This window comes from Lepidothrix coronata, unplaced genomic scaffold (genome assembly GCF_001604755.1).
Source record: "Lepidothrix coronata isolate B3197 unplaced genomic scaffold, Lepidothrix_coronata-1.0 Scaffold31, whole genome shotgun sequence".
Lineage (NCBI taxonomy): Eukaryota > Metazoa > Chordata > Aves > Passeriformes > Pipridae > Lepidothrix > Lepidothrix coronata.
Window position 1 is genome coordinate 7,303,205 of NW_016690211.1, and position 14,912 is coordinate 7,318,116.

General features: G+C 37.5%; 1 protein-coding gene across 1 annotated transcript in view; it reads right to left on the reverse strand.

The window, feature by feature from the left end:
• The window catches only part of LOC108495468 (cAMP-specific 3',5'-cyclic phosphodiesterase 4D), a 297,598-nt gene extending 291,831 nt beyond the window's left edge, over window positions 1-5,767 (reverse strand). The window contains exons 1-2 of the mRNA XM_017811176.1: window positions 5,521-5,767; window positions 4,607-4,868 (exon numbers count right to left, since the gene is read on the reverse strand). Coding sequence (XP_017666665.1) covers window positions 4,607-4,653 — 47 coding nt within the window. The 5' untranslated portion in view covers window positions 4,654-4,868; window positions 5,521-5,767. The remainder of the gene's footprint in view (window positions 1-4,606; window positions 4,869-5,520) is intronic.
• Window positions 5,768-14,912: the final 9,145 nt, after the last annotated feature.

Here is a 14,912-nt window from a genome sequence, read left to right on the forward strand (position 1 = left end):
GAAGAAAAAAGGCAGCGCAGAAAGAACTGTAAATTGCAGAATACACCATCTAAGGAGTCTTTCTGCTGTGCCTTTTGCAATCTGATATGTCTGTCACGTATTGGCCTCATAAGCCACCAACGTGCCTGTAGCAAATGTGGATAGAGCCTTCCCAAATCTTCGTTCGCGAAGCCTCGCCATGATGATGAGTGAAGAAAAACCTTTTCACTGAAGAAATTCTTTCTGATGTCCAACCTGTACTTCCCTTGGCACATCTTGAGGTCATTCCCTCTTGTTGCCAGGAAGGAGAGACCAACACCATCTGGCTACAACTTCCTTTCAGATAACTGTAGAGAGTGATAAGGTCTCCTCCGAGTCTTCTTTCATCCAAGCTAAACAACCCCAGCTCCCTCTGCTCTGTAGCCCTTCTCTGGACTCACTCCAGCACCTCAATGTCCTTCTTGTACTAAGAGGCCCAAAACTGGACATAAGATTCGAGGTGGGGCCTCACCAGAGCCAAGTGTAGGCACTTCCCCGGCCTGCTGGCCATACTTTTGCTGATACAGGCCAGGATGCCATTGGCTTTCTTGGCCAACTGGGCACACTACTGCCTCATGTTCAACCACTGTGGACCAGCACTTCTAGGTCTTCTTCCGCCAGGCAGCTTTCCCGCCACTCTGTCCCCAGTCTATGGCACTACCTCAGGTTGTTGTGACCCAAGTGCAGAACTCAGCACTTGGCCTTATTGAACCTTGTACTGTTGGCCTTGGCCCATCAATTCAGCCTGTCCAGACCTTCTGCAGAGCCTTCCTGACCGCCAGCTGAAGTCCAGGTAGATAACATCCACAGCCTTTCCCTCATCCACTTAGGCAGGTCACCTGGTCATAGAAGGACACCAGGGGCTCAGGCAGGACCTGCCTTTCCCAACTCTGCTGGCTGGTTGTCCTGTACATGCCACGTGATCACATTCAAGATGATCTGTCCCATGACCTTCCTGGGCACCAAGGTCAGGCTGACGGGCCTGTAGTTCCCCAGATCCTCCTTCCAGCCCTTCTTGTGGATAGGTGTCAAATTAGCCAAACTCCGGTCATCTGGGACCTCCCTGGTTTGCCAAGACTGATGGTTAATGATGATAAATTTCGATACTAAGATGCTCTTGAAAAACTAGTCAGTAATAAAATTAATACGAGGCAAGGAATAACATGTATAACCATGCATTTGCATTGTTTCTCATTAAATATATAGAGCAATAATAGTCAAGTAAATACGGTGGGATTTCAAAGCAACCAAGAAAGGATTATTTTTTTCTTTACTCATTGTCTTGGTAACCAAACTAAATTTCATTCAATTCTAATAGGCTAAAAGTTGGTAGAAAAGGATGAACAGTCATAGGTTACATTTTTGATTCTGAAGTCAATATATTCACCTGTGCATTAATTTCAAATCTTTGCCAGTTTAAAGACAGCTATTCTTGGACATGGGTTTCTCATATCTGTTTTCCTTATGGTAAAGCTAAATGACACATACAGTATTTGCTTATGCAATTAAGCAAGCTAAAATTGAATGCCACGTTTATTTGGTTTGTCATCACAAATGCAGATAAAATGTAATGGAAAGGAAAGCTAGGTTACATAACTCAGCAGTAAATGTTTCTAAAATAACTGTCAGTGTGAATGGCAGTAAGCTGTATACTGTTAATACATAATTTATGTTGTATGGTGTGTAATGCGGTAAGTTGTTATAAAATCCCACTCCTCCTACTATCATCACAAATGTGTCTCAGTATTTCTAGGACTAACTTCATCGTCATCCAAGACATCACTTGCCCCACCCACTGCACCCCTTTAATATAATTTGTATTTACTTCTCTACAATCCAAACTCCTTGAAACAATTTCAGACAAAATATCTCTTTTTTGTCTACTTCAGTTTCAGTTTTATACACCCTTTAGAGTCCATTCAGATCACAGTCACCTTATCTGTCTGATACAGTTGTGCCCCCAGTCATACTGTCTTGAAACATATAGCTGCTTGAAACATACAGTATTTTACAGCTGCTTTTTGCCAGCAGTCAGTTCCTACCTATTGCTAAGGTTACCAGGAGGGTTCAGATACTGGAATTCTCACTACATGTCCAAAAGCATATGGGTTCCTAACCAAATTCTGCTCTCAGGGCCATCATTCTTTCCCTAAATCCACATGCAGGGCCTAATGCAAAAGACACATCCACCCCTTGACTACTTACACAACACTAAATCCTGAATATTTGAAATAATACATTATATTTTAAAAAGGTTTATATTTTTATCCCCCCCCCAACTCTTTCTCCCCATATTCCACGTGAGACAAACAAGAACTGGCACATGAAGGCATACTGCATGTCTCTAAAGTATCTTTAAAAAGCAACTTCTCTAAGATACTGAAAATAGTGAGTCCTACTTCTAAAATATTTGTTTCTGTATGCACACAGAGGTTACAAATACCATGATGCATATAAGGCTGGCCACAGAATATCTTTGATGTGTTGCATCAGCATTTTGGAAACATTATTAAAGACAATCAACTAGTATTTCTATTGAATAAACACAAAATTATTTGTGTGCCACGAAAGATATTCTTTATCTTCATTGTCATCCTTTAAAGAACATCTGAAAGTAGCATGAGAGGACATTACATATATATATAAAACTTTTCTTCATGACAATTTGTATTCACAATAGAAAAGGTTGGCATATCTTACAGGCAATGCATGGATTTTTGAAGGTTCTGAATTAAAACAAAAGCAATGACTGGCAGCTTAACACCCTGGCACCTCTAAATGCTCCTTACAGAACTACTGTAGCATGAATAAGCAAATTTGCCAGTTCTCCAAGAGTTGAGATGAACAGCTAGAAACATCTGCATTCTAAATCAAGGTCTGTGATTAGGTAAGCACATACGCAGGCATGGTATGGTTTGCATTCAGTTAAATTGCAAATATAGCACATATCATTATCTTCCTACATCTTTCCAGTAAACACTTCTGCCAGTCTTCCCCAAACAAGGCTTCACATAATGTGACAGACAGCAAGGGGCTGACAAGGAAAATCAGGTAACTAGCTTTCAGAGAAGATAAATGGAGAACGTCTAGGTTGTCCCAAACCTCTCTCGGCAGACTTCAGGGCTCATGCTTGAAAAATGCTTAGTCAGAAGATGAACCCCAGGGAGTTAAGACATGCATAACATATTTTTTCTAAAAGTTTTTAAAAAGAGAGTTAAGCCATATTGTTAGGAAACAATGGAAGCAGTCCCCCTGACAGGTGTGTGGGCACACCTGCAGTGTCCTTTCCAGCACACTCTGCTAAGGAAGACTAAATACATCCAAGACCTCGCTGTTCATTGCTTAGGGGATATGTTTTTAAGTCGGCCCTCAAGGGATGTCACAAAGCCTGAGACGGTCCTACGGCAAGGTTATAGAAAGTGATTAGGAAAACAAGCAGAGGGGCCGAGTCCAACTCCCCCTCAGCGTCCGGCCCGCCGGGCCCGCCCACCCCCCGCGTGACGCGAGGCGCGCGAGCCCCGCCATTGGGCGCTCGGGGCAGTGGCAGCGTTGACGGCAGCGCGGTCACGGGCCGGCTCGGCCCGGCCCCGGCGTGTCCCCGGCGCGTCCCCGGCGCTCCGGAGAGCGCGGTCGTGCCGGCACCATTCCCGGGGAAAATCCGTCCTCAGGCTGTCCTGCAGATTCTTGACGCGCAGAGCCTGACGCCCACTGAGGGAAAACCTGCTAAACAAACACGCGCCCAACCCCTCAACTTGGATGTTTGTTTTCTTAAAATAGCTTCCATAACTTTTCCTTCTAATATTCTGAAAGACTCAATATTTACTCAAAGGGCAAGTTTTATGAGGGAATATCTTTGCCTCAGTTAAATTAGTCACTAAGCACTAACCAAGACATTGATTCCCAACATCAGGAGCAAGGCATGACGCAACAACCACTGGTAGCATTTATATGCAAGTTAACTGCACTGTATTGCAAGGAAAGTAGAAAGGTTTTTTTCAGTCAGGAAGAACTATAGACACCAGTGATTCAAAGAGGAACCAGATGTTTTAATGATGATAAAGGGATTTTAATGCTATATGATTGACTTTCAAGCAATCACATTTGAGAACCTACCATACAAAGTCATTTATTAAAGATTACTGAATTGCCATATGAATGAGCGTTTTTTCCTGTTTTCAGGTCACTTGAAAGTATATATATAAATAAGTTCCAGGACAAACAAAACAATATCATAGGGGGACAATATCTCTGCTATTTCCTTCAAGTCAGGCTAAGAAATAAATGGGGAAAACTGTTCCTTAGATATAGGGAGAAAACACATCTCCCTGCTCAAAATACTGTTACCATATAAGAAAACATGACCATAACAATACAGTTTTTATAACTTGCCTATTTTGTAAAGGCAAAGGAGTGCCAAACTCATATTACTTCATCACTACTATCTCTGTAAGATTTTAATTTTTCTCATACCTCGATTAGCCCTTTTTGACATTAATTTAGGGAAAAACATAGCAGCTGGTATTTGCCACAGTATTTTGCAAATAAGCATTTTGCGTCTAACAGTCTATAATGTGTATTGATTACTCACCATATCCATGAATGCCTCCTAAAGGGGAAATTATTCACATGCATCATGTTCACAGATCTTCCAACATTAGCGTTTTCCTTGTCAGCCAGATTTATCTGTTATGGTATTCATAGATGCATGCCAGAACAACTGCATGAGCAGTCAACAGCAGGGATTATTGCAAGAATTACTGTAATCCACAAAAATAAAAATTCACAGGATCCAATGAAAGACTTCTCACAGGGTTTTCTAGGTACACGTCCATCCATTTATGCATCATTTGCTATTTTAAAGAAACATTAAATTAATCAGTATACAGAAACTGTTCTGACAGTGCCAACAGTTTGCCTTGATAAAAATCCAAGTGCTTTGACTGTGAATTAAAGCATCTTCATATGCAGCATTTTGGACAGTTGGAAAAGGTTAGTGAAAAGATAGTTTCTTGCCATCTGTGCCAAATTAGTGTTTAGGGGGAGATGTGTAACTTCAGATTGCTTTGCCATGTTCAGAAATGAATATTGCTTTTTCTTCTTTCTTAGACACATATTCATCAGTGATCAATTTAATGCAGTTCTCCTTTCTTACAAGCCCAGGGAACAGGATGATGTTAATAGCCTTGTACAACAACCCCAAACTTCTTTGAATTTAATACTGTGACTTTGTTTCTTTAGCTAAGAAAGAAAGAAGTATGCTTTTTGCACTCCATAGGACAGGACTACAGTTAGATACCAACGAGAGATGTGATCATATTGTGACCAAATTCATTTTTGCTGTCTAACCCCATAATAAGCCTGCATGCTCCCTTTAAGTAAAATGACTAAGCTATCGACTCTCACTGCAGAATCTAGTTCTGTTTTGGTGTTACACTGTATATAAACCCACGTGCATCAATTTGTAGTCGCAAAACGAAAGCAAAGCTATAAGTCTCGTGTTACCTAAGCATTCTTTCTCTGCTGTCCTTTTTTTTCCCAATTCAGGTCCTAGACAGTAGTTATCACTCCTTACGGTCTGGTAAGTATCCTCGGAAAGATTCTTAAGCCCAGGCTACAGAGACGGCGTCTATTTTGAAGCAAATTCAGAGTCAACAGGCTCTCTCTTCCTTCTCCCGGACGAGAATTTCCGGCCTCCCCTCGGGCTCCTGGTCTCCCCGCCCAGCAGCGGCAGCCCCGGACAGTGTCGGGCTGCGTGGCACTGGCCCTGCAGTAGACTGGGCTCGGCTGCGGAGAGGGCTCTCTGCCTGGCAGAAGCTGTGCTGGCGTCAAGGGGGCCCTCTAGGTGGGTTCTCCCGGCACCGCGCATTCTGCCCTGCCGCTCCCGCCCGCCCGGGATGGAGGGGAAGGACGGGGCACTGGAGAAAAAGACGCGGGAGAGCCTTCCTTAGAACGGCCTGTGCCTCCCGGGGAACAGAAAGCACTGATGATTTTGCATGGAAGTGCAAAAATCTGCAGGAAAAGAGGCGCGCAGAAGCAGAATTCACCTTGCGGGTCTCTACTGAAATGTAAAACAAGCTTTTATACTTGTCCGGGTATACATTGTTCACTTGCCGTCGTTTTTAAATGGTTTAGGCTGTACCAAGACTTCTTAAACTTCCAAAGACTCCTTGTCCTTTTGGGCAGGAAATCCTGGATTATGGAAGCCAGCTGCAACTTCTATGACATTAAAATGTGTAATAAGACTTTGTATTTGATTAGGGTGTGGGTGAACTTGGGAGTAACATGATAAACTATTGAATGTCACATTTATATAGATGCTTTTTCCTTAAGCTCAGTTCTGTTGTTCGTCACAACTCTACAATACCCCAAATGAGCCCTAGTAGAGTTGATTTCACTCTGAAATAAAAATAAAATATTAAAGTACTTGAATGTCAAGTGTATTGACAGTGAAATGGCATTTATTTCAATCACGTAATAAAAAGGGAGCATTTGTATATTACTGTACTTTGAAGATTTGAAGCACAAAAGTACAACAGATTCCAAAATTTAAAGGGGATCTAGCATCATTTATGTTCTACTAATCTACACAGATGGGGTTTTCTTTTTTTGGTGTTTGAATACAACCATGATAGAGAGCAGACTCTGAGAGTTACAAATAATGAGAATGAAAACTAGCATTTTTCACTAAGATTACAAAACAAAATATATAATCATGTTCAATGAAAGTATATATTCAGTGTGACTTTTAAAGGGAACAGGTAAGCCGTTATAACTGTTATTCTATGTTCATGCTGTATGTAAAAAGCATGCCCATTCCACCCCTCCCAATTAGTTTAGGAATTTATACCAGAGACATTTGAAAAGCATGCAAACAAAAGTCTGAAAGCTGAAAGATCATGTCATTAATCTGAATATGACAAAACCCACATCTATTCCAGTTGTCTATTGCTTTCTCTAAGCTAGATATGGTTATTATGAAATATTAACTACACCAAATGCTACACAAACCTGCACCATCATTATTATTTCATATTGCACTTATCTCACTGCATACTTGCCCAGTCACTAACGGGGCACTGACATTTTCAACACTAGACTTACGTAATGACTTGTACTATCTTAAGAAAGAACTTCTCGACACTGACCTGTGTCACCTACCATATTTGAAATCTGTGAAAGAATCTATCCTGCATCTGTGTTACAATCTATTTGGTTTTATTTGGTATTAAGTTCAGCACAAACCGTAGTACCCATTGACTCAGCTAATTTCATTCAGAAGCAGAGTTGCAGAAGGAGTGTGGGCGTGTATGAAGTTACTATACAGTATTACAAACCAGTTAAAGGACTCAACAACAGAGTGGAATGCACAACATATGGGCTTTCCAGAGCAGGATTAACTTAAAGCTAGAGACTTTAACCAGTAAAGAATTTTTGTTACAATTCCAGTAGAGGTTGACTTCTGAAATTCTTCCTGTTCAAGCCAATAATAATTCACTAATCAGTTCACATTAAAAAAAAAAAAAAAACAACAGATAAAAACTTTTAGTGACATTAACTTTAGTGACATCATGGGTTTGGACTGGATAAGCATTTTGGTATATCATCTACCGTTAAGGTAGACCACGTTCTTTAAAAAATTGGTTCAAGTACAATGCCTGTTTGGGGATGGGGGGGAGCAATTGAAAGCAGATTTTCATTTGATTCCTTGGTTACCAGAACACTGCTCAGACCATTAGAATTTGGGCTATAGGACAGTGCAGTCCATCTTCCCTATTCATGCAGAATCTAGACTAGGCATGAAGAAGCTGGAGGGGGACGACAAAGACACAAAGTCTACAAAAGTGATAATGACTCTTTTCTGAGATGGGGGGATCCTATATTCCAGTCCTCTCTACAAGGTTTCCTTGAGTATTTTCCACTAAAATTGATTAGGTAATGGACAAAGTATATTTGTAGCAGGAACTAGATTATCTGGAAGCACTTCTCAATTCCAGATAAGTATTTGCATTGGACTCCTATAGAGTGAGGAGCTATCCTCTTTCTCTCTCTTAATAGTCTTGGGAGTCTTGGATTTCTTACTGCTCAGTGAAACATCTAAAGAGGGAAAAGTAAAGACTAAGTCCTATAAATCTTGTTTTTAATCAGCCCATTAACATTGCAAAATTGTAAAGACCTTTCCATTCTATTCTTTGGGGGAAGAAGAACCTAAGAGAGTATTGTTTGCATCTGCATTTCCACATAGTCTTCCTCGTACAGCACTCCGCTTTTTAATTATTATTCATATCAGAAAATTCACTTAAGAATTGAATAAGGTCTATGTCTGTTAAACTGATGTCTTCTAGATTATTTTCTTTGCCTCTTCTCATAGATGTAAATGCACTAGCAGACACCAGAGGAAGAGTTTACCTTGTTTCATTTCTGGCCATTATCCTGTATAGAATGGTTTGGGTTGGAAGGACCTTTAAAAGCCCCCTGCAATGAGTAGGGACATCTTCAACTAGATCAGGTTGTTTAGAGCCCTGTCCAACCTGAGTTTTGTTTCCAGGGATGGGGCATCTACCACATCTCTGGAGAACCTGTTGCAGTGTTTCACATTCATTCTAAAACATGTCTTTCTTATGTATCTTAAATATATTAAGATATATATATATTATATTATAGCAAATATCTTATGTTCTGAATCAAATCTCTTTTAGTTTAAAACCAGTACCCCTTGTCCTATCAATGCAGACCCTACTAAATGATGATAGCACTAAGAGCAGTAAGAACTGTTGTTCTACCAGTGTCAGATTTTTAATGTGAAACTCAACAAAAACAATGAAAATACATAATAGAAACCATATAGGTTTCTATTCGGAAGCAAACTGCACCAGGGGCATATAGAAATAACATTTGTATGCTAAATTGAGTGCAAGTTTTCAGTTTAACTTACTGCATCCTTTCATTTTTACAAAAATGGGGCAAAAAAAAGTGGTTGAATCAAATATTTTGTTTACAATATAATAATACATAGGGAAAAACATGGTAAAGCTGACACTTAAAGCAATGATGAAAAGCCAGCTCCTAATATAAGTACACAGAATTTCATCAGTGTTATTGCTAAATAGTGATAATGACCAGTGGTAGATTTTTCAAGACTATGTAAGATGAGCTGGTGACTCATGACCAGTATATTCTGGACTGGTATAAATAAAAAACCTTATCAAACTTGATAATTGTATTAAATGTTTCAAAATGCTCTCTGAGATATGAATGTCTGTGGAGCCTGAAATATGCTATCACTGACAAGGAGTACCCATTGAGATCAACTCCAGTGTATGTAGTATAGGCAAAAAACACATGTTGCCAGCCTAAATTACCTGTGCATACAGGTAATTTCATGCTTCAGAAAGAAGGCTAAAATAAAAATTCTTGTTAATAAATAGGAAATACAGAATTTTTGCATGCATTAAAAAAAAAAAAAAGATTATCCAAACCAGAAGGAAAGAACTGAAAAATGTTAACAGTCACTTACATGTTAATATGGATTCATCTGCAATATTATGGAAATATAATGTACGGATGTGACAATTCTGCGTATTTAGAATTAATTTCTATATTTGAATATTAGGATACCGTTATTATTTATAAATTCTCTATGAAAACTATATAGATTAAAAGATCAACATGATTAAAAAAGTGGTAGAAAATGAAATAAATTTAAATTTATGATTTAAATTATGGTTTAGAATACTTAAATTATCTTATTAATATTCTCATAAAAACTTCTTAAAGCTCTAATTTGTAGACTACCTATCAGAATTGTTAATGAGCAGATTTCTGTTTTATCTGGAGCTGTTTATTCATCAAAAATATTTCTTGTTACCTTTGAGATGGAAACAGACATACTGCGATTGTTTTGTTTTTAAGAAATGAAAATAAATATTTTCTATGTGAGGATTCATGAAATTTCTTCAGATAAGTTAATGAATTTTGCAATATATTGTTTTCATGTTAAAGAGTCTATATCCTCCAACTTTTTATGAAGTTAGGACCTTTGATATAACTGTTCTGAAAAAAAAGCCAAAAAAACCCAAGCAAACAAAAAAACCCCAACTGACCCACATTACTATAATTTCTTTTGAATATCAGAATATGAAGTTGGATATTTGAGAGGTAATGTACACTAATGAATGAAAATCTTTTTTATTTGCCCTAATTTGCCTTGGGTTTGTTGCTTTTAATTTAATTTATGAGCAAAAAAAATCTGCATGTTTGTAACTTAGTCACCAATAAATGCATTATGTCAAAACCTTCAGGGCTTGCAAAATCAAATCATTTCAATATTGAGATTATGTCAAAAAAGGGTTAGCAATTATGAAAGTTATATAAGTAGTCACTGAACTTGTCTTTCAGTTGTGGTCAGCCTGTGCTCATTGCCATCAATAGACTTTCTATTTTCTTTCATAGTTTCAAAAAGTTTCAGGACGTCAAACACATAAGCCTCACATTCCATCCTACTGAACTACTGCAAGATCCTGTAACCTGATTCGTCTCTATAGTGATAGTTTCCTAACACTGAGTCATATTACTAGGGCACTTAATGAATAAAAAGAATAAGTAAAATATTGGAACTCTAGTAGCGTTTTACTTAGGAAATAATATTCAACTTCTTATAGTCTTTTTTTTGTCTTCTCCTATTACCTCCTTATCTGCTTTTAAAAGTCTCTACTTATATGCATGTTTTCCATTTTAAATAGCATTTCCCAAGTAAGGTTATAAAAAAAAATCAGCTATGTGAGTCCACCTACTATTTTTTCTGGAAAACAAGATTGCAGAGAGCAAATTAATTTAGTAAACACGTGTGATTTTAACTCATTATCTGTTTGTGTTGATGACCAGTAACTTTAGTCTTCAAAATGTTTTTTGTGTGTTTTGATTTTTGTTGTTGTGTTGGGTTTTTTTTAAATGAAAAAGGCAGTGGACCTGTGTAGATCGCTTTTGGTCCCTTAAAATACAAGTAACATGTTTCCTGTTTTTCTGTTCCTGATTTTATAATCTTATTAACAATCCCTACTAAAAGACTGAGATTTCCGGTACCAGTTCTTTCAAAGTTCTTGAACAAAGCTAATCCAGCCCCCTTAACATTAAGAGCATTAATGCGTGAGATTTGCTTCCATATCAATTGTAGCAATTTAGATTTAAATACCTTTGTTCCTATTATCTATCATGCCTGTACTGATGCTTAAAATAGTTCTCCCAATTAACACTTAAGACAGAGATATTCCTCTATTTCTTGTACTTCCAAAACCAGCCCTATAGCACAAGTCTATGCTGCTGCTCTTCTTTATTTACACTGCTTTTACAGTTTATGCACCTTCTGTTTTCTGTTGGTTCATTGAGTAAAGAAATTGAGGAGATTTATCTTGTCAGACTATCTAGTCCTTACCATAGTTTACAGACTTTTTTGCAACACAAGTATGAGTTTAAGTTTCTCATAATACCATAATTCCTGGTACTGATTTTAGGTACCATTCACCCAAGACAATTTTTTTGCATCTTTGTAACACCTTCCTTTTCATGTCCAGTATTATTTTCAATTCATCCCCCTACTCCTATCAGTGAGGGGGATCCCACAGAACTGATTTCTGCAAGCTGACACTGTGGTATTTTCTAATTGCCTTTGACATGTGACTTTAGAACCAGTTCAACAATCCCAGGAGTCTGCAGGACATGTTTGATGCAAAAACAGTACAATGCTGTCCTCCTACCTTTACAGACATGTACTTACAAATACTTTATTATTTGGCAAGAGGGGAATTATCACAGGAATTACCTTTTGTACAGAAGTACTTTTGTTTCTTTTTATCAGATGTGTACAAAACATGAATGTGTAATTGTGTATTCCTGTCTGGTAATTTCTGGCATTAAGTAAGTGACCACTTGTATTCTGACAGAAATACATATATCTATAACTTGTATTAGAGTATAAGAACTAAAACTCATAACTGAAAAGACAGTGCAGCCAGCGTCTGCTTCTTCGGTAAAAAATGTTTAAGAATTACCCTTAAGCTTCTCTGTTGTCTCAGTATATAAGGAAACTATGTAAATTCGATTGCTGAGTGCCCAAGTGAAAGCTAATGCAGGTAATAGTTCTGTTTCCAACCTGCAGATGATAGGGAAAAAAATAGACTTTTTATAGTATTAAGAGATTCCTGCTGTCCCAGGAATAATATACAGATGTTGCTTTAATATATACAGCTGGATGAAAAATTTGTTATTTGTGCATACATGGCTTGGATGTTGCTATGGACAAGGACTTAGCAGTAGTATAGTATTTTATATTTACATAGAACCAGAGATGCTTAAGGTAACCAAGAAACATAAAAAATACAAGGTCTTTTTATCGAATGGTTTACAGTCCTAAAATAGGTAGAAAACTGAGGGAAAATATTATTTGTTACATAGACAAGTGGACTAAAACATTCTTAACACAATAATAAGCTGATTATAAAGTACTTAATGAGATTTATAAGATGAATATGGGCCAATACTCCCTGTGTACAAAGCCATTCTTGGTTTCTTTTTAATTTATTACTTAAAGGAGTACAATAAAGAGCAAGCATGTGACAATCTAAGTAGCAAACCTCTCTGATTTGCAGATTGAAGTACAAATTTGCATGAGATTATAGCAGCTTTTTCTGAAAATTGAAGTCCAAATCTTACTGCATTACATCACTAAAAACGCTGAATAAACCCAATGTCATCCATGGTGTTAGCCACTAACAGTGTGACTGAACAATCTGAGAAATTCTGAGAAGCCTCGAGACTTATTCCTCAAATATACATACAAAAAGTAGAAGTCTTCCCCCACATATACCTCAGCCTTTTAGAAGTATAACACTTAGAAACTGGAGCTTTCAAGAAGCACACAAAACATAAAAATACACCTTCTTTTTCCTATATGCTTCCAATGTTTTTGAAGAAAAACTCCTAAACTGAGTATCTCTGACACAGGCAGCATCTTCAGTTGCTTTAGACAGCCCTACTACAGATTGGTCTCTTTTCAGGCTACTGAAATATTCTTCAGAGAAATCCCTCCATTTGGCAAATTATTTGAGCCAGATGAGATGGCAAAATGCAATGGAACTCGTGCACTTTCATTTAGACATATATTTGATGTCTTTGATCGAGCAGTTGCATCTAGGCCTCCATTATCCCTGGAGACTGATAGCAAGGTGTTGCACTGTATCCTATACTTACATGCTAAATTTTAGATCTAGTTAAGGAAAGTGAAAACTTATTTACTCTCTAGCTCTGTTAAAATATTATTGCAACTATACGTTACCTCCATGACATTAAAACTGAGTAAATTAGATTTTCTTCTGGTATTTGATGACTGAAAACAGGAACCTATCACTGGCACAAAGGCAGACATCTACAGGCCTGGTGAGAAGATTAGGTCTCTAAAGTCAAGCCCTCCAGTTACTAGCTATTAACACTTGGGAAATTTGGAAAGCTGTCATGACATAAATTGGTTTTATGTTGTTCTACCAACATAACTGGTGAGAAATATGGAAACTTTTTAGCGCCATGGAAACTATATACTATGCTTGGGCCATTGTAACCACATTGATTTTGCTATTTATCCAAAACTATAAATATTAAACCAGACAATGTCTCAGTAATAACTGTCAAGTAAAATGAGTCTTAAGCTGGCAAGAGGAGGTTTAGGTTAGACATTAGGAAGACATTCTTTACAGAGAGACTAATTGGGCTTTGGAATGGGCTGCCCAGGGAGGTGATGGAGTCACCATACCTGGAGAGACTGGATGTGGCACTTAGTGCCATGGTCTGTTTGACAAGGTGATGTTAGGTCAAAGATTGGACTCGACCTCAGAGGTCTTTTCCAATGTAGTTGATTCTGTGATTCTATGAAACGCTAGTCTGTGCCCAAGGTATTTATTGTGTGGATTAGGAGATAACTTGTTGTATAAATGAAATTTAGAATGTTAAGTACAAGACAGAAGTATGATATATGTGACTTAGAACTTCCTATTGCAATACTAAGTTAAAATTGAAAAAAATGACTGAATGAGTTCTTCAAAAACTACTGCTTTAAGTTGTCAACTAAATAAACCTGTTATCAAAATGCAATATGTCATTACAAATGAAACCTGATGCCAGCATCTGACTATCTTATATCTTCTTATAATGTTTTTTCAGGTACTAATTTTAAACATGTTCCAATACTGGACTAAATAGAAAAATGTTGCTGTACTATTTTCTATTATTTATTGTTATAATTCACTGTCACTTCATCCAGAAGACTCCCATTCTCTGTAAAATATTCCATGGAGGAAAGAATGCATGAATTTCATATCTTCATTTGACAGGGGTCAAATAGAAATCTTTTATATTTTATAGATTATTGTTATGGCAAACGCAAGTTTACAAGTTTGCAAGTTATAAGAAACCTCAGAAAATTTCTAACTTTCTGAAGTGATGTTGAGTTGTAAAAATATTTGGAAAAACAGTTTAAGTCAATGTTTAAACTCTAAAAGTAAAACTTAATCTAACTGACAAATTTACGTTTGGGGGTTTATTTCTGTTGTTTGATCACTTTAAAGGGTATGATGCAACACACTCCTTTTTAGAAATGAATATGAGTTTTGGTTTTTCAAAATAAAAATTGAAGGGCAAACCAATGTTTTTCAAAATTAAGAGAATAACAGAATTGCCTAAATTAAAATTTGAACATCTGAAATTGCCCTCTAGAAGGCTGAACATAGAGCAGCTCCACTGAATGAATAGGAATTTGGAAAGCTCAGTACTTGAAAAATCAGGCTCATTCACTATGCTCGTAACACTGAAACCCAGATTTTATTTTTTATTTTTTTTAAATTGGGGCATGC